This window comes from Carassius gibelio, chromosome B22 (assembly GCF_023724105.1).
Source record: "Carassius gibelio isolate Cgi1373 ecotype wild population from Czech Republic chromosome B22, carGib1.2-hapl.c, whole genome shotgun sequence".
NCBI classification, from domain to species: domain Eukaryota; kingdom Metazoa; phylum Chordata; class Actinopteri; order Cypriniformes; family Cyprinidae; genus Carassius; species Carassius gibelio.
In genome coordinates, this window is record NC_068417.1 from 36,548,443 (window position 1) to 36,568,859 (window position 20,417).

The 20,417-nt window shown below is 39.1% G+C and overlaps 2 protein-coding genes across 2 annotated transcripts; one reads left to right on the plus strand and one right to left on the minus strand.

Moving 5' to 3' along the window:
- Window positions 1-259: 259 nt before the first annotated feature.
- dynlt2b (dynein light chain Tctex-type 2B) lies at window positions 260-2,712 on the minus strand. Its single transcript, XM_052590327.1, has 5 exons — window positions 2,547-2,712; window positions 2,249-2,382; window positions 1,084-1,153; window positions 577-640; window positions 260-500 (listed from the first exon to the last, which is right to left on the minus strand). The coding sequence occupies exons 1-5, from the start codon at window positions 2,594-2,596 to the stop codon at window positions 453-455; spliced, it is 366 nt and encodes a 121-aa protein (XP_052446287.1). The 5' UTR covers window positions 2,597-2,712; the 3' UTR covers window positions 260-452.
- Window positions 2,259-8,834, plus strand: LOC127987893 (uncharacterized). The gene is made up of 6 exons (XM_052590326.1): window positions 2,259-2,407; window positions 3,341-3,601; window positions 4,300-4,626; window positions 4,825-4,992; window positions 6,166-6,209; window positions 6,302-8,834. Exons 2-6 carry the CDS (start codon window positions 3,538-3,540, stop codon window positions 6,521-6,523), a joined length of 825 nt encoding a protein of 274 aa, XP_052446286.1. The 5' UTR covers window positions 2,259-2,407; window positions 3,341-3,537; the 3' UTR covers window positions 6,524-8,834.
- Window positions 8,835-20,417: the final 11,583 nt, after the last annotated feature.

The following is a 20,417-nucleotide window of genomic DNA, read 5'->3' on the forward strand; positions in this document are numbered from 1 at the left end:
AGATTTTCCAATATTTAGATCTCGGCCAAATATCGTCCTGTCATCACAAACCACTCATCAATGGAAAGCGTATTTATTTAAGCTTGTTTATATTAAAATAGGCACATATGACTGGTTTTGTGGGTCATATATAATTGATATTAAATAATATGATTTAAAAAAATGTGACTAGAAAATATAAAACAATACCATGGTCAAAAGTGAAATTTTTTTATTTAAAATTCTTGACCAACTAATACAAAAAGATAGTGACAAAAAATGATTTTATATAAATATTTATTAAGGGGAAAATAACAACTTTGACAATATACTGCACTGTAGGAACAATCATACAGCGAGGTATTCAGACGATCAAACATGGATGCGAGCGATACTAAATAATTGTGATGGTGTTAAATATCACATCTGTGTATGTCTGGTCCTCAGCACATCTCCTGTGTGTGTGTGTGTCTTCAGTAATAATACACACCAAACACAGCGGCCACACAGAACAAGCTGTCCTGTTAGAAAGAGAGCATGAAACCACAAAGTAAACATTGAAAATCACATTCATGTAAAAAATAACTCCTGACTTACATTCATAAATATTTCTTGAGCATAGCTGTCTGTATCTGCATCCCAGAAGCAGCGCGCAGCCATCCTGCGAATAACATATTCAGCGATTATTTTATTACCCAAATACGTGAAAAACTAAATAATTCATATGTAATTCAGTTTAATATGTAATGTGCAATTAAAAACAGTGTCTAAAAGTGAGTCTTACATAACTAACCACACTTTTTTTTTTGCACTGCATCTGTTTTTGTGTGTGGTGGTGATGGCTCAATATTTTGACAAGTCAGATCTGCAAGTACAAACAGCGCTGGGTATCAGATGCCCTGCAATAGTGCTTTCACATCCCGAGTCAGACTGTATCTTACTAGATGTGGGTGTCGAGACCGATCAGTAAAAAACAACCCAGAGGTCACGTCTGAGGACATGTCTTGCACGTGAACATGGCTCTACAGCACGAGCGCTAGGGGTCTGTTTGAAACCGTCCTGATTACACAATTCATTGGTTTTCCTGAGAAGTATTGCGCTTACTTGACTCCTTCTCCACGCTGCTCTCCGACCACCACCTGCACGATGAGCTTGTATCGGTCAAAGCCCATGTCTGAAAATACAACAACCTGCTGTCACCCGAGCATCAAACAGAACCAAAACCATGGTTTTACAAGTGAGGATAGCAAAATTAAGTGAACGGTGACATATCATGCCCAAAAATTCTTCATACAGTGGACTACCAGTAAAAATTTTTTTTTTTTTAAATGGTACCAATAATTTTTCAGACACTTTAACCTTTTTTCTTTCTTTTTTTAATTGCTAATGCAACCTTTTTGCACCACAGACTGAGCAAAATTGAGCATCGCTTTGTAATTGGCTTATCCCATTTGGTATCTAATTGTGTGCTTATATTTAACATCTAACAGCTATTCCACCAAAATCATTTGTGAGACAGTCTAACAGAAGGATGGCCCAAACCAGTCAAATATCAACTGATTTGAGAAGAAAGGTCTTCAAATACTTCACTGGAGGGCATTTCAATAATATAGAAATTGTTTTTGTGCTTGGTGTGAACGGGCCTGAAGGGTGGCCAAACACAGTATTGGCAGTTGTCTAAATAGTTGTCTTAATCATTTTGGGATGATTGATGATGATTTCCATTGCATACCTTCATACATACGTATTACAGTTATCTGACATCATGACGATGAATTTGTTCTGACACAGTTTATCACCTATTTCTATGTGCCTTATGCCACTTTTTCTATTTCTTTTTTTTTTCTTTATTTGTATATGGTATAGGTTGTATTTTACTTGTTTTTAAACTGTATTTATCTGTATTATGTCTACTGCTAGTGTTTAGTGTTATCCGCATTCATCAAGGGTCTGAGAGTAACACAATCTTGATTCTCTGTATGTATGTGCTGTACATGTGAAAGAGCTGACAATAAAGCAGACTTCGACTGTAGCCCATAAACTTAATAATAATAATGTTGAATAATAATGAGAAATGTTGAAGGTGCCTGAATAAATTTTAGTTTGACTGTATACACTTGTAGTGTTTTTGTATGTATTTTCACTTATCAAGTATTCATAAAGTCTACACTATTTTCTTTTTTTACTAGACAGACAGACAGACAGACAGACAGACAGATAGATAGATAGATAGACAGACAGACAGACAGATCGATCGATCGCCTCTCACCTCGCAGCTTGTTTTTAATGGAGTCCGCTAAAGATGTGGTTAATGTGGGAACCTCGTCGGGATTGTACTGCACTCCATACAGCTGCTCCCTCAGGATCTCTCTGACGCACTCTCTCACCGCTCCTGCCTTGAACCTACAGCGGAAGATGAACGCACACGGTACTCACACGAAGTTCTCCTAAACACTTCTCCATAAACGCAGTTAAGAAGCACTAGTCCAGCCTTAAGCTTAGCTAGCTGCTATTTCAGCAGGCTAAGTTAATCGTTAAACGCTTGAACAAGGAGAAGGTCGTCTTACTTGTCTTTATAATTCGGTCTAATGAGGTACGTGTTGGCTCCCGCGTCCATGAGTGAAACGCTTCAAACGTTTAAAGCACGCAACGGTACTTTCGCTTTACTGCTGTACCGTGGTTGTCATAACAACTCGGTTTCATCCGGGGAACGGTCTGACGTCATGGCGTCATGAGCAACGGCTGCGTCCGCTTCAGATCACGAGGAGCGGATTTAAACCTCCTCAGCGCGTTCTCAAGAGCAGATGTAAATTAACACTTTGGTTATCACTTGAATCAGATGTAAAAACACGTTTATACAAAGTAGAAATAGCCTAAATAAATTAATATCGAGTCTGGAGGACATACATTATTTAAACATTAGGGAAATATAGGCCCATTTTATCTAAAGAGTTCAAGGTGATATCTTGGAGCGAGGGAATTTACCATAAATGTTGGGTTTGTGTAGTTTTTATTTTGTTTGAAGATGTGTTAAACGTTATAATTTCATGCCATGGGTTTCCACATGCACACGTCTGCTATAAAGCCACCCAAACACTTCCTCTTGTGGGATTGTGAAACTCGAGGTGGTCTGTCGGTGGTCTTGTGGTGAGATTGTGTGAGCATATGATGAGAGATTAAACGAGTTTTGACAAATATAATGTAGGATCCACAGTCAAATCACAAATATGCTTCAGATCACCTTTTATAAAACCGTTACAGTTTATTAGACTATAAAAATACATCTTTTTAGATTCTGTTATTTTATCATTTGCGTTTATTTATTTGGAATGGCTACTAATATCTACTTTTTGGTTTCTAGGGATATGAAAGTGAACAAATGGAGAAAAAAAACTGCTTCAAGTGTATTGAGGTTCAGTTCCTGTCTGTACCTCCCCCTGAAAGACGTAGGTTTTCTTCTAAACAGCATGTAAGTGCAAAGCATAAATCAGCAGAAACGGGAAGACGTTTGCATCTCCGGTGGCTGCCAGCGTTCACTCGCTCCGTTCCTTCTGCAGCATGAAGCGTGACCTCAAGAACAAACTCTTACTTTTCTCATTCATGTTGTACTCGATTCTGAAGGGTGAGTAAAAGAGGTCATGATTGTTTTGGGGTTTTGTCTTTACTCTCTGTTGAGTTTTCGTTCCTGGTTGTTGATTTGTACGGTATTTTCACTTCAACCTTACCAAATGTTTCTCACACTAAGGGACGAAATAACAAATCTGAACGCTTTTGTGCACTCAAGTTGGAGCAGAGGCTTAAAAATGAATGCATTTTATTGCATCGCATTTCAAATATGTCTTCATTTTGAACCATTAATCTGATGATTAATTATGACTTTACACTTGTGTTTTTAAGCTTTTTTAAAGTGCTCAAAACTCTTTTGAACCACTTTTATTGAAAGGATTTGTAATATTGTACAATTAAAGTACCAAGAAATTTCCTTTGACTCACGGAAAATGTGAGCGAGATCTGCAAAACAACAGCCCTTTCTTCCTTTGAAGACTTTGTACTTGTATCATACCATCAATGAGATGACAGCGAGATTTATTTAACGTTAAAAAGAAACATCATGACACAGACTGTTTGAGATTGCAGTGTTCATGATGTAAGGTGAATTTTTATGCTCTTTATAGACACAAAGGTTGAAATCTTGGCTACCAAAAAAAGCTGTCGATTCATTTGCCAAAAATTAAAAAGATGAGTTCATTGATGAACCTGCCATTTAACTGTCTCTTACAAGCTTTCTGGTGAAGTGACCAAGTGTTGTTTTTATTTCAGTGGAGTCAGCGCATGAAGTCAATGGTACATTGGAAGAAAACATCACTGTTAAATTCACTTTACAAGTCCCTGTTATCAACAAAATCAATGATAATCTTGCTCTGTACAAAGACGGGAAAAAGATAGTAAATTTGAAACATAACATCCCTTGTAAAGAAAAGTTTGCACTCCATCGTGTGGAAAACAGTACTGTTACACTACACATCACAAATCTCACGCTGGAAGATGAAGGAAAATATCATGTTGCAGTGTATTCTCATGGTGCTAACCCTCTTATTGAGAGCAATACCATTAATATTAAAGTCATATTAGGCTACACAACAACAGGTATGTTTTCTCATTAAACCTCAGTGTTATACGGAAAACATATATATATATAATATGTATTTATTTTGTGCTGTTGCTACTGTAATTGTTGGTTTTGCATTTTTACATGAGTAAAATGGATGTTTTGTTTATAGTAATATTAATGCAATTTAAAAAGCGTTGCGTACCATTTTAAAAACGAATTGATTTTTCTTTCAGAAACTACAACCACTGCTGTGTATGAAAATGTAGTGAATAGTTCACCAACACTGGAGCTATCAGAACAAAAAACTTTCTTAATTTTCTTCAGTGCAGCAGTCATAATATTTATAGGTCTTTTTGTCGGCATATTGTGCTGGCTTTTTAGGACCCATCCAAGAAAAGCAGGTAGGTAATGCTGTATTTTAGCATTGTTTTGAGTCAAATTTCTTATATTTTATTCTGTTATTATTATTATTATTTTTTAATTTTGTACATTAAACATATAATGTTTAAGGGGTATTGAATTATACAGTACGGTGTCATCTTGTATGCTAAATTCAGAACTTTTATCATTATACACCACTGTTCAAAAGTTTGGGATCACCGAGATGTTTTTAGAAAGTAATCAATACTTTTATTCAGAAAGGATGCATTCAGTTGATCATAATTGACAGTAAAGACATCAATAATGTTACACGAGATTTCTGTTCCAAATAATTTCTGCTCTTTTAAACCAATTTTAAAGCATAGTCTGGAAAATAAAAATTATAATAGTTGGCACAAAAATACGAAGCAGCAAAAACGAATAATTAAAATGTTTCACGAGCTGCATATTAGAGTCATTTCTGAATGATCATGCGACACTGGAGATTATAAATTCAGCTTTGGTCACAGGAATAAATTACATCTTAAAATATAGTCACAGAGAAAGCATTTATTTTTAATTGCAATAATATTTCACAACATTACTGTTTTTACTGTATTTTTTATCAAATAAATGCAGCCTTGATGAGCAAAAGAGACCTTTCAAAAACACTTAAAAATCTTATGAGCTCTAAACTTTTGAATGGTAGAATATAATTATGCTTTCAGAAAAGTAACAGGGTTGAATATCTACAAATTAATATTTACAAGCCTTGTGCTGAAAATCGTTCAAATATATGCTTTTTAGATATATTAAACGTTGACAAACGTCCACTTCTTTATTTCCAGTAGCTTTCAAAAACCACAGTAACAGGGTTGACATTTAACAGTCGTTCGATACTGTAAAACATAAGATAAAATGATTTTCGGAGTAGTTGATTGCTTTTAAAAGGTAAAATAAATATGGTATAAGACACATTTAATACACAGTATTTTAAAAAACACATTGTTACAAATAAAAATCTAATATAGGGGGGAAAATATAGTCAAAATGTCTGAAAATGAAAAAACAAAAATTAAAATAAGTTAATGTGCAGATCACTAAAATTGCAAGAAGTCCCCCACACATCTTCACGACAAAGATGAAAAGATTTTTTATTTTATTTTTTTATGAGTTTGATAAAGTATGCTGATTGTAACTGTACGGCTTCTCAGATGCAGAAAACCCACCGGTTCACAGCAACAGATCAACACAACCGGTATGTGATTGCCTCTTTATTACATTAATTAACCTTATTACAGTTCAGCTCTGTTTTCTTCATGTTTTGTATGTATCATCCTGGGCTGTTAGCAGGGGCAGTGTGGGACATCCGGTGCCGTGTTTGTCAGCTGTGTGGAGTATGGAGAGTTAGACTTTCAAAATAGACCTGAAAGAAATGACAAAGTAAAACCTGCCGAGGCGACATCAAAGGCCCAGGACGGAGTGGAATATGCTGCCATCATTTTCCCTCAGCAAAAACAGCCACCGAGTGGGCGGATGAGAAATAAACAGCAAGTACCTGCTATTAAGTGATAGTCATAAAACCATATCATGTATTGTCCACTAAAGTTAGTCTGTTTTAATATTTGCTCATGTAAACCTAATATATATATATATATATACTATTTGGGAGTTTTATAGAGAGTGTGTAGAAACCTTTTATGATTTTTGATAATAATCACATGATCACAATCTGCCACATACTGTAAATAATCTTCTCACTGTTAACGAGTTCATACTGATACTGTAAATGTGCCACTGAGTTTAACACTGAGTCATAGTGAGGTGCTAACCACAGAAGCCCCCATAATGCAACCCCGAGGCAATATATTTGTACAGTATTACACAACCCGTGCTCATTGGAAAAAACGTGTCTTGTCTGCAAAATTATAACACGTTGCTCTGTTTCACATTTTGCATTACTTTCCAATTGAAATGGTGGTGCTAAAAGGACATTCAGTTCAACCTAAAACAGATTAAGGTGAATTTGGCAATGATTTATTGAGTAGGTTATTCTATGTGTATCGCGGCAATCTGGTGGGTGGCTCTAAAAGGTTAAAGCTCTACAGCATTTGCAGTGCTGGGTAGATTGTTAACTGATTATAAATTGCATGAAAACATTTTTTTGTTATAACTATAGTGACATAATCCATTACGTTACACGTTTTCCGTAATAAAGGGCCAGATTTACTAAACTGGGCAAATTTGCATGAGAGCGTAATCCCATAAAAGCGAAGATTGGAGTGGAAAGTTCTGCAGGTGATTTATGGGCAATGCATGTATTAAAGTACACAGAATGTGAATAATTATGCAAATACTTAGTAAATCATATTGCGTGATTCATTTAAATACTCTCATCTCCTGAAAGGTAAACTCCTATAAATGCATATTCAATAAGGTCAGTCGCAAAAATGACTGTGTTCATGCCTTTTCAGTGCAAAGTTTTTCCGCTACTCATAACAATAACGTTAATAAACGCAAACACGAGGTAAAAATGCAAGCCTGCTATTTTATGTTGCTACTACCAATCTTCTAGGTCTTTTATCGTGATTTGTGGGCCTCCCGAGCAAGTGCAATGCTGTACCGGGTGCGCTACTGAGCAAATTTACTATGAGACATACCCCATACCCATGGAGCGATTACAGTTTTTGATTTTAATTCATCACAGATTGCAATTAATGCACTATAGTCAAAGTATTTTGAGGTATCGCATAGTATCACTAGTAAAACTGTGTGAAAAATATAATCTAAGCCTTCAATCTTAATTTGTGTGGAAAGCAATGAAAGTTGTTGGTGTTTTACTGACACTAGTGTTCATTGTGACTGGAAACTGCATTGAGGTGTATGCATAGGTACGTTTGCAAAAATATAGAGGCACGTTTTTTCCAGTAAGCCCATGTTGCAACCACACGCATATTATTTCTCATATTTGCTCCATCTGTGGTATACACAGGAATAATACCTCCAACTGTGAGGCTTATGAGGAGTTTATGTGCCATTACATTTATTAAAAATAAGACTTATGATTTGGTAAAACTGGCCAAAAATCCCCAGGACTTGCATTCATGGAGGGACCTGAGTCATTTCCAGACCAGAGACTTGAGAGTGTGGCAGCGAGTTTTGCATTCACAGACACCACTCACGTTTTCTTCACAAAATGTTGAGATAAGTTTTGGATTTTGTCGTTCTCTTGTTATCATTTACTTATGCATGCGCTACTAAAATGCTTCTGTGTATCCTAACACTATATATCTTGAAATGTAAGTCAGCTATGTAAATTGTGTATGCTGATTATTGCACTGTGTGTGTAAATATTGTAATTGAATGAGTTCTGTACTACATATGAATGTATAGCCAAGAAGGAGTCTCATTAAATTTGTACAGATATTAACAGAGTAAAAAAAAAAATAAATAAATATGACGCAGCTATTCATTTTTTAAACACAAGCATCCTGATTTAACACTAAAAGCAGCAGATGCACTTTACACACACTCCTAAACGCCAGAGTGTTTTATTTTGTTTACTTATGTGTGAAGGTTCATATGAGCACAACCACAAAGATAACATTAGATGTGGCTGCTTGTGTTGGCAGTTGTGAGTAGGAGTGTTGATGGAGTTATGTATACTGTCGTAAACCGAGAATTGGAGAAAATGAAAACGTCTTTCTCTCAGAAATTTCTGCGAGCATCAAAACCTAACATTTATAACCGCAAAATATGCAGACACTGAGAAGCATGACTCTTAGTTGCATGGTGAAGAGTTTCCAGCACCCACACAGGCTTGTCCTGAATATCTAATGAGAAACGCGATATGGCCTATTAAAAAAAAAAAAAAAAAAAAAAACTGTGGGCCGACCTATATTTACACATGTAAGTTTCACTTATTTTCAGTTTATAGAGAAATGTTTCCTTTTAGTCAACAGAACCGTAGTGCTGGTTAAGCATTTATCATAGATGATACCATGCGTCTCATTTTCCATTGATGGCCCTCAAGACTGCATCCTGCTGCTAACGTTAAGGTAGGTCTTTATTACAGAAATGAAGCAATTAAATATGACAAAAGTGATTTATCAAACATTTGAAAAATAAGAAACATTCTAAATATAAGTGAATATTAGATTTTAGTGGAATTCTAAGAGCAAAAGATAGACCTTCTGATAGAATTCTGATAAAGACTCTTTAAAGCTGCGGTACAATAGTGTCAATATCCGGCTAAGTTCAGTTCAGGTTCAGGTTTTTCTCATCCGACAATATAATTTCTGTCAAATCGATAACACAGACCTTCACAAAGTGTCACTTTATAAGTAAAATAACACTGAATAATTAAGAGGCCAGTGTAGATCCAATATCTGATCTGGTTTTGGACTGACCAATCAGCATCCAGGACAGGATATATTTGGTGGGTTATAACATTAACAAAAGTCAAATATGTTATAGTCATGCTAAACTTTATTTTTTGGGGAGTTTTCATAAATTCTGGATTACAAAATCAGATTACAAAAATTGTCAAAACTTTATTTTAAGGTGTCCTTGTTAAACATGTTACATGTAGTAACACTAAATTATGCATAATTACATGCAGGTAACCCTAATCCTAACCATATAGTCAGTACATGTAGTTAATTAATCTTACTCAGTACTTAAATTCATAATTACACTGTAATAAATAAGGACACTTTATAATAATGTGTAACAAGAAAATGAAGTACTTGTAATTGGATTACATTTTAAAATGTGTATAATCAGATTACAGTTACTTTTTATGGATTACATCAGTTATTCGTACAGTTGATTCTTCCTATTTTTCCTTTAAAAAAATTTATTTCAAAAATATATACTGTCATATCTTTAACTTTGAATATTCACTGTATAGAATGCTATGTAAATATAATGTATAATTATACCACAAATGAGACAAATGGTTACACAATTTACTAAATGCTACTGATGTATAAACAGGGTTCCCATACCTTGATTCATTTCAAATTCAAGGACCTTTCAAGGCATCGCCAGGTCCAAAACCCTCAAATTCAAGGACTTAATGTGGGGACACATTTCAAGTGAGACCGAGGTTACATCGTGTTATATTCTAAGATACATTGTTACAGTTTTCACACACCTATGCAAAAAAAGTATTATTATTAGAATAATTTTTTTCATGTAACCAGAAGTTTAAAGATATATGAATATGCATTTACATTTTTCTTGCCTCATGGGTTTACATTACCTTAACATGCAATTCAATTCATTACTTTCCGGGTGTTTCTGTGAAACATAGAAGAACAGTACCATCTTAGTAGTTTTCACGAGTTCACCCTTACATCTAATCTGAAGGCGAATAGTAGGCATATTTTGGCGTGCTGTCCTGGCGGAGGGGTCCGGTCCCGGAGCACAGCCCGAACACAAATAACTCCCCCTATCCCCAATTTGGGATAAATAGATTAGAAATGAGGAGTTGGGGTGGAGGAGGGATGCCGAAAAAACTGTCGTGGGACAGGAGGTAGGAAGACTGGATATATATACGCTTGTGTGCTATTTAGGATGATTAGCTAAACGAGATGCACCTGTGCCAAATTGGATGATTATCTGATCATGCTTCTCCCGAACTTTGTTAATAAAACCACATTTCACGAGTTCACCCTTACATCTAATCTGAAGGCGAATAGTAGGCATATTTTAGCGTGCTGTCCTGGGGGAGGGGTCCGGGCCCGGAGCACAGCCCGAACCCAAATAACTCCCCAAAAGAAGCTTAAAGCCATAGGACAGCAGCCAGAGAGCTAAATTTAGTTGCTCCCCAAAAGATGCGTGTTGGGAAGAAAATGCAGAGCGACCGGGAGGGCCCGAGCAGTGTTCGACGAGAGCTGCGGCTCACAACGTCTTACCAGCGAGCCCTCCGTGCCGCTTATGAGAGGAGCACGATGCCGGATATTGAGAAATGAGGGACTCTTGCTGCCTCCGAAGGGAGCCGTGAGTCTGCTGCACTGGTAGGGGAGCCCCATCTGATGCGGAGTTGGCAAGAAAACGCGACTGATGTAGGGACTCTCGCTTCGTCCAAAGGGAGCTGCGGCTCTGCTGCACCAGAAGGGAGAGTCCCCCTTGCGACTGTATACGAGGCGTAATTTGATGCATCGGATGGAGGGCCGTCACAACGACCAAAGGGGGCCTGTGGCACTGCTGCACCGGGAGGGATAACCCCGTCTGCCACTGAGCGCGCAGCGCAACTCAATGACAGATGAAAGGCTCACCATGCGACCGAAGGGAGCCACTGCCTGGCTGCACCAGAAGGGAGAGCCCTGTCCGATGCTGAAATAGGCAAGGAGATTGTAACGATGGCTGGAGGGCCCTTACTTTGGCAGAAGAAACGATAACTGAGAGGCTTCTATTATTCAAGTAAACAACATGACCTAAGGACGAATATTTATTTATCATATAATATATATATATATATATATATATATATATATATATATATATTTTTTTTATGTCTGATGAACAACAACCGAGGGTAATGAGTGTAAACTGAGAACGATTCGTTCGCCTAAAAGATTCATTCGAAAAAACGATTCTTTCACAAACGACATATCACTACAACGCGCGGTCTTCACCGCTAGTGGAGGCAGCATCAAACTGCGCCACGGCCGAAAAAGTGAGAGAGGCTTACTGTGGTGATAACTGGAGCACGGCTGCGATCCAGCATTATAAGAGAGCCCGGTCATGGCGGGACAATCGTGTTGTCGAGTGAGGCGAGCTCAGGGATTTGCACGAGCTTTTGGCCACAACGTGTGGCTTGGCGAGAAGAGCAGCTGACGCGATGATGCTTGTTGGTGTTTGGCAGATAGATATCTTCGTCGGAAGGAAGATTGGACACGTGATAAGATGACGGACAGAGCAAAAATATAAAAAATATTTACTTGAAGAGATTTAAAGTTAATATTTCATTAATTTAACACCACATTTACATTCATGATTGTCCCTGATGAAAATTTATGTAAAAGTACCGGTAATCAAAAAGTAGTCAATACATTTCTTGAAATGAGTAATCTAGATTACACTTCTAACTACAATTTTCATAATGTAATTTGTAATTAGAAACAGACTGCAATTTGTAAGTAATCTACCCAGAATTGACTGTTGTGAGCCATGTTATATTAAGTATTTATCTAGTATATACTTTTAAATTAACAGAGTGTACTTATTGTGTGCATACACATTTTTACATAGTAAAAAAGCCTCCTGTAGTTACGTATCCTACTGCTCCCCTTCAGTCTGTCACTCTTGATGTCATGTCGTTGACCGACCAATTAGGATATCGCTTCGATAGACCAATCCTTGAGTGTAAACTAAATGAGCCAAAGCACATTTTCATGCAATTATTTCATCCAGCTGCAGCTGATCACAGCGTGAGTATAAGAAAGCAGCAGGTGCAATGCATACCAGCTTTTTGCTTCGGAGCCGAGCGACAGCATCATTCTGCTTCATCCCGTGTCTTCAAGTGAGCTATGAGTTCAACGCGGTCTTGGTAGCTTCTGGTGTTGGCAGTACGGTGCTTCAGTGGCAGTTATTCTGTGCGCCTCAGTAGAGCATTTCCCTGAAAGAGCATGTGAGGGAAGGCAGGAACAAGGAACACAAGCTTTCCATAGATCATCGCCACATGTCACTGGTAAACTTAAACTCAAATTAGAAACAAATGTAAGTAACAGATGCAAAGTAACTAATTCATGTGCACTCCAAATCAGTAACAATGTATATAAAGATGAGTTGTACGTGTAAACGTATGCAAACCTAACAATAAATTGTTATAAACTGAAACCAAGTGAATACAAATGACTAAACTGGTAAATTTAAATAAAGATTAACCTTAAATGAATAAACGTACTTCATATAGACCTATGTGTGTGCATGGCTGTGTCTTTATAAAGATGATGGATTGTCCTTGTAAGGGTGCCGTTTCACCTGTGCATTTCTGGATGTGGTCGTTACCTGGCGCTGGGTGATTGTCATGATTGCTGCCTCATGTGTCTGTGTATTAAACATGTCTAGTCTACTGGCAGTGCCTTTACAGCTTAAAGGGAAGCTGCCTCCGCCTTACACACTATGGAGTTAGTGCAAGCACACCAGGCCTAGGCACTGAAGGACCTGCGCGAGGGTGGTCACGATCCAGCAGTTCTGACCTCGCGCTCCGAGAGATGAAGGTCACCGCAAGTTCCTTGGGCGGTGCAACGTCCATGCTTGTGGTCCAGGAATGCCATCTCTGGCTGTGTCTGGCTGACATGAGGCACTCCAGCAAGGTGCGGTTCCTCACCGCCCCTGTGTCCCAGACTGGCCACTTCTGCGACATGGTCAAGAGCTTTGTCCAGCAGTTCTCGGTTGCACAGAAGCAGACAGAGGTGATCTGACACATCCTGCCCCAACAGGAAGTAGCTGCCTCCACCTGTTCGCCAGGTGCAGCGTCTCAGTCTGTCCGTCGCAAAGGGTGGATGCACCGCGTAGTATCCATATCAGCCTCCAGCCAAGCAGTGTTGTGGAGCTGAGCATAGGCAGGCCACCCTGCCTCCCATGCCCCCATCAAACCTACTGTCAAACGGAAGAGTAAGAAGTGGCCCTGAGACAGGCTACCCAGAGAGGGAGCGATCTGCCCTTCAGGAGATGGTGAGAGTGCCACTCCATCCCCAGGAGGGCTAGGGGTGAGAATCTTTTGTTTTGTTGTAGCAAATCAGCTCAAATGGGGAATATGAATAATTAATCATAACTAGTTATAATTAATTATAAATATTTAAAAGATCCACTGTAACTCAGTGTTAACCTCTCTGTCATTTCTAAGAACAATTTCCTGGTTAAGGATAATAATTTTCTTACTGTATAATATTACTCAGAGCTTGTAGCAAATGGAATGGCACAAATGACATTTTTCAAGATTACATAAAGTGCAATTGTGTGTACCTGAGAAGAAAAACGGTAACAGTACGGGAGGAATAGGGTACATTAGTGGGTCACCTCGTTCCTGTAGTTAGTGGACCAGTTTGTGAATGAGCTGTTGAGGGATGATTGTGTCGAATGCTGAACTAAAGTCTATGAACAGCATTCTGATGTAAAAAGTCTTTTTTTGTCTAGATATGTGAGTGCTGAGTGGAGGGCAGTGGCGATGATGTCATTGGTCAAGCGGTTGGACCGATATGCAAACTAGAAGGGGCCCGGTTAAGGAGTGAGGTCAGACTTTATATGGTGCATGAGTAGCCATTCATAGCACTTCATGAGAATAGGCGTAAGGAGTAACTGGATGGTAGTCACTGAAGCAAGATGGAGATGGCTTCTTCGGGACTGGAATGATGGTGGTAGCTTTGAAGCATATGGGACAACAGCCTGACAGCCTGAAAGACTTCAGTGAGTTCCACTGCACAGTCTCTCAGGACACACCCAAGAATGTTGTCAGGACCCGGAGCTTTGCGTGTGTTGATCCAGCTTAGGTCCTCATCACCTGGTCGCCGGAATCTTCTGTTCAGTGGTGCTGTTTTGAGCTTCAAAGCGAGTGAAGAAGGCGTAAACAAAGTCCAGAGTGTTGTTACCCCATGTTAGAAAGTCTATGTGTTGGTGTAATTTTGGGAACACACTCTTTAAATCTGCATGGTTGAGATCCCAGCTAAGATGAGAAAAGTATCAGGGTGGGCTGTCTGCTGCTCACTGATGTGCTGGTACAGTTCATTTAGTGCCACACTCCTGTTGCTGTTGTTGGAGCTGGGAGGGATGTATACGTAACCGTATGGCTGTTTATTCCCTCGGTAGATAGAAAGGCTGGCGCTTAATAATCATAAACTCCACCGGGGTTGAGCAGTGTTTGCAGACCACAACAGCATAGCAGCACCAGACCTCATTGATCTAAACACAAAGCGGGTCTCACCTACCTTGACGAAAACTCTGTCCGCTCGATAGCATGTCAGCTGATCGATAAATATTGCAGTCCGGTATGCTGCTGCTGAACCATGTTTTCGTGAACACAAAAATACAACAGTCTATTACAGTCCTCTGAGTTGAGCATAGTAGTTAGATGTAGTCCATTTTATTGTCAGAAGAGTGTACGTTAGCCAGTATGATCATGCACAGAGTTTAAATAAAAATGTGGTTCTGCCGACATCTAGCAGAAACTCCTGACTGTATGCGCGCTTAAAGACAGGTAGACATGATGAAGATGTACAAAAACACTGCAACTCACAAAGTCAAAAAACACGGGAGAGAGAGAAGTGCATGCACCGCCATCTTGGATCAACGCCAGCTTATGTCAGCTTATCACATCAATGCAGTGTTTCATAATTATAGCTATTTTAAACAATTTATCATACAAAGTGCTGTAAATTAAGATAAAAGGCAATAAAAGAAGAATAAAAAAGATAATTAAATTAAAAAAAGATAAACACGGATGTAATAATTAAATATGCACATATTGATTACTCATTGCACACAAAGAACACTGTTCATTCCTTTTGAATTCACCATATTGTACAATAGGTGGATATAAAGCATCATAGACCATATCATAGTACTGAGACTGCTCTCCTTAGAGTTACAAATGATCTGCTCTTATCATCTGATCGTGGGTGTATCTCTCTATTAGTTTTATTGGATCTTAGTGCTGCGTTTGACACAATTGACCGCAGCATTCTTTTGCATAGACTTGAACACTAATTAATAGAAGTGCATTAGCATGGTTTAAATCGTACTTATATGACCGGCATCAGTTTGTAGCAGTGAATGAAGATGTATCATATCGATCACAAGTGCAGTATGGAGTACCTCAAGGCTCAGTACTAGGGCCGCTACTCTTCACGCTTTATATGTTACCCTTGGGAGATATCATCAGGAAACATGGTGTTAGCTTTCACTGTTATGCTGATGATACTCAGCTCTATATTTCTTCGAGGCCCGATGAAACACACCAATTTGAAAAACGAATGGAATGCATAGTCGATATAAAAAATTGGATGACGAGTAATTTCTTACTGCTAAATTCAGAAAAAAAAGAGGTGTTAATTATAGGACCTAAAAACTCTGCTTGTAATAACCTAGAACACTGTCTAAGACTTGATGGTTGCTCTGTCAATTCTTCGTCATCAGTTAGGAACATTATGCTTGTTGGTGTTTGGCAGATAGATATCTTCGTCGGAAGGAAGATTGGACACGTGATAAGATGACGGACAGAGCAAAAATATAAAAAATATTTACTTGAAGAGATTTAAAGTTAATATTTCATTAATTTAACACCACATTTACATTCATGATTGTCCCTGATGAAAATTTATGTAAAAGTACCGGTAATCAAAAAGTAGTCAATACATTTCTTGAAATGAGTAATCTAGATTACACTTCTAACTACAATTTTCATAATGTAATTTGTAATTAGAAACAGACTGCAATTTGTAAGTAATCTACCCAGAATTGACTGTTGTGAGCCATGTTATATTAAGTATTTATCTAGTATATACTTTTAAATTAACAGAGTGTACTTATTGTGTGCATACACATTTTTACATAGTAAAAAAGCCTCCTGTAGTTACGTATCCTACTGCTCCCCTTCAGTCTGTCACTCTTGATGTCATGTCGTTGACCGACCAATTAGGATATCGCTTCGATAGACCAATCCTTGAGTGTAAACTAAATGAGCCAAAGCACATTTTCATGCAATTATTTCATCCAGCTGCAGCTGATCACAGCGTGAGTATAAGAAAGCAGCAGGTGCAATGCATACCAGCTTTTTGCTTCGGAGCCGAGCGACAGCATCATTCTGCTTCATCCCGTGTCTTCAAGTGAGCTATGAGTTCAACGCGGTCTTGGTAGCTTCTGGTGTTGGCAGTACGGTGCTTCAGTGGCAGTTATTCTGTGCGCCTCAGTAGAGCATTTCCCTGAAAGAGCATGTGAGGGAAGTCAGGAACAAGGAACACAAGCTTTCCATAGATCATCGCCACATGTCACTGGTAAACTTAAACTCAAATTAGAAACAAATGTAAGTAACAGATGCAAAGTAACTAATTCATGTGCACTCCAAATCAGTAACAATGTATATAAAGATGAGTTGTACGTGTAAACGTATGCAAACCTAACAATAAATTGTTATAAACTGAAACCAAGTGAATACAAATGACTAAACTGGTAAATTTAAATAAAGATTAACCTTAAATGAATAAACGTACTTCATATAGACCTATGTGTGTGCATGGCTGTGTCTTTATAAAGATGATGGATTGTCCTTGTAAGGGTGCCGTTTCACCTGTGCATTTCTGGATGTGGTCGTTACCTGGCGCTGGGTGATTGTCATGATTGCTGCCTCATGTGTCTGTGTATTAAACATGTCTAGTCTACTGGCAGTGCCTTTACAGCTTAAAGGGAAGCTGCCTCCGCCTTACACACTATGGAGTTAGTGCAAGCACACCAGGCCTAGGCACTGAAGGACCTGCGCGAGGGTGGTCACGATCCAGCAGTTCTGACCTCGCGCTCCGAGAGATGAAGGTCACCGCAAGTTCCTTGGGCGGTGCAACGTCCATGCTTGTGGTCCAGGAATGCCATCTCTGGCTGTGTCTGGCTGACATGAGGCACTCCAGCAAGGTGCGGTTCCTCACCGCCCCTGTGTCCCAGACTGGCCACTTCTGCGACATGGTCAAGAGCTTTGTCCAGCAGTTCTCGGTTGCACAGAAGCAGACAGAGGTGATCTGACACATCCTGCCCCAACAGGAAGTAGCTGCCTCCACCTGTTCGCCAGGTGCAGCGTCTCAGTCTGTTCGTCGCAAAGGGTGGATGCACCGCGTAGTATCCATATCAGCCTCCAGCCAAGCAGTGTTGTGGAGCTGAGCATAGGCAGGCCACCCTGCCTCCCATGCCCCCATCAAACCTACTGTCAAACGGAAGAGTAAGAAGTGGCCCTGAGACAGGCTACCCAGAGAGGGAGCGATCTGCCCTTCAGGAGATGGTGAGAGTGCCACTCCATCCCCAGGAGGGCTAGGGGTGAGAATCTTTTGTTTTGTTGTAGCAAATCAGCTCAAATGGGGAATATGAATAATTAATCATAACTAGTTATAATTAATTATAAATATTTAAAAGATCCACTGTAACTCAGTGTTAACCTCTCTGTCATTTCTAAGAACAATTTCCTGGTTAAGGATAATAATTTTCTTACTGTATAATATTACTCAGAGCTTGTAGCAAATGGAATGGCACAAATGACATTTTTCAAGATTACATAAAGTGCAATTGTGTGTACCTGAGAAGAAAAACGGTAACAGTACGGGAGGAATAGGGTACATTAGTGGGTCACCTCGTTCCTGTAGTTAGTGGACCAGTTTGTGAATGAGCTGTTGAGGGATGATTGTGTCGAATGCTGAACTAAAGTCTATGAACAGCATTCTGATGTAAAAAGTCTTTTTTTGTCTAGATATGTGAGTGCTGAGTGGAGGGCAGTGGCGATGATGTCATTGGTCAAGCGGTTGGACCGATATGCAAACTAGAAGGGGCCCGGTTAAGGAGTGAGGTCAGACTTTATATGGTGCATGAGTAGCCATTCATAGCACTTCATGAGAATAGGCGTAAGGAGTAACTGGATGGTAGTCACTGAAGCAAGATGGAGATGGCTTCTTCGGGACTGGAATGATGGTGGTAGCTTTGAAGCATATGGGACAACAGCCTGACAGCCTGAAAGACTTCAGTGAGTTCCACTGCACAGTCTCTCAGGACACACCCAAGAATGTTGTCAGGACCCGGAGCTTTGCGTGTGTTGATCCAGCTTAGGTCCTCATCACCTGGTCGCCGGAATCTTCTGTTCAGTGGTGCTGTTTTGAGCTTCAAAGCGAGTGAAGAAGGCGTAAACAAAGTCCAGAGTGTTGTTACCCCATGTTAGAAAGTCTATGTGTTGGTGTAATTTTGGGAACACACTCTTTAAATCTGCATGGTTGAGATCCCAGCTAAGATGAGAAAAGTATCAGGGTGGGCTGTCTGCTGCTCACTGATGTGCTGGTACAGTTCATTTAGTGCCACACTCCTGTTGCTGTTGTTGGAGCTGGGAGGGATGTATACGTAACCGTATGGCTGTTTATTCCCTCGGTAGATAGAAAGGCTGGCGCTTAATAATCATAAACTCCACCGGGGTTGAGCAGTGTTTGCAGACCACAACAGCATAGCAGCACCAGACCTCATTGATCTAAACACAAAGCGGGTCTCACCTACCTTGACGAAAACTCTGTCCGCTCGATAGCATGTCAGCTGATCGATAAATATTGCAGTCCGGTATGCTGCTGCTGAACCATGTTTTCGTGAACACAAAAATACAACAGTCTATTACAGTCCTCTGAGTTGAGCATAGTAGTTAGATGTAGTCCATTTTATTGTCAGAAGAGTGTACGTTAGCCAGTATGATCATGCACAGAGTTTAAATAAAAATGTGGTTCTGCCGACATCTAGCAGAAACTCCTGACTGTATGCGCGCTTAAAGACAGGTAGACATGATGAAGATGTACAAAAACACTGCAACTCACAAAGTCAAAAAACACGGGAGAGAGAGAAGTGCATGCACCGCCATCTTGGATCAACGCCAGCTTATGTCAGCTTATCACATCAATGCAGTGTTTCATAATTATAGCTATTTTAAACAATTTATCATACAAAGTGCTGTAAATTAAGATAAAAGGCAATAAAAGAAGAATAAAAAAGATAATTAAATTAAAAAAAGATAAACACGGATGTAATAATTAAATATGCACATATTGATTACTCATTGCACACAAAGAACACTGTTCATTCCTTTTGAATTCACCATATTGTACAATAGGTGGATATAAAGCATCATAGACCATATCATAGTACTGAGACTGCTCTCCTTAGAGTTACAAATGATCTGCTCTTATCATCTGATCGTGGGTGTATCTCTCTATTAGTTTTATTGGATCTTAGTGCTGCGTTTGACACAATTGACCGCAGCATTCTTTTGCATAGACTTGAACACTAATTAATAGAAGTGCATTAGCATGGTTTAAATCGTACTTATATGACCGGCATCAGTTTGTAGCAGTGAATGAAGATGTATCATATCGATCACAAGTGCAGTATGGAGTACCTCAAGGCTCAGTACTAGGGCCGCTACTCTTCACGCTTTATATGTTACCCTTGGGAGATATCATCAGGAAACATGGTGTTAGCTTTCACTGTTATGCTGATGATACTCAGCTCTATATTTCTTCGAGGCCCGATGAAACACACCAATTTGAAAAACGAATGGAATGCATAGTCGATATAAAAAATTGGATGACGAGTAATTTCTTACTGCTAAATTCAGAAAAAAAAGAGGTGTTAATTATAGGACCTAAAAACTCTGCTTGTAATAACCTAGAACACTGTCTAAGACTTGATGGTTGCTCTGTCAATTCTTCGTCATCAGTTAGGAACCTAGGTGTGC

Coding starts and splice junctions, on each gene's coding strand:
- dynlt2b (XM_052590327.1), bottom strand. CDS start 2,596: ATGGACGCGGGAGCCAACACGTACCTCATTAGACCGAATTATAAAGAC. Junction 1,154..2,248: donor CATTAAAAACAAGCTGCGAG/GTGAGAGGCGAT, acceptor TTGTATTTTCAG/ACATGGGCTTTGACCGATAC. Junction 501..576: donor CTCAAGAAATATTTATGAAT/GTAAGTCAGGAG, acceptor TCTTTCTAACAG/GACAGCTTGTTCTGTGTGGC.
- LOC127987893 (XM_052590326.1), top strand. CDS start 3,538: ATGAAGCGTGACCTCAAGAACAAACTCTTACTTTTCTCATTCATGTTG. Junction 4,627..4,824: donor ATTAGGCTACACAACAACAG/GTATGTTTTCTC, acceptor TTTTTCTTTCAG/AAACTACAACCACTGCTGTG. Junction 4,993..6,165: donor GACCCATCCAAGAAAAGCAG/GTAGGTAATGCT, acceptor ACGGCTTCTCAG/ATGCAGAAAACCCACCGGTT.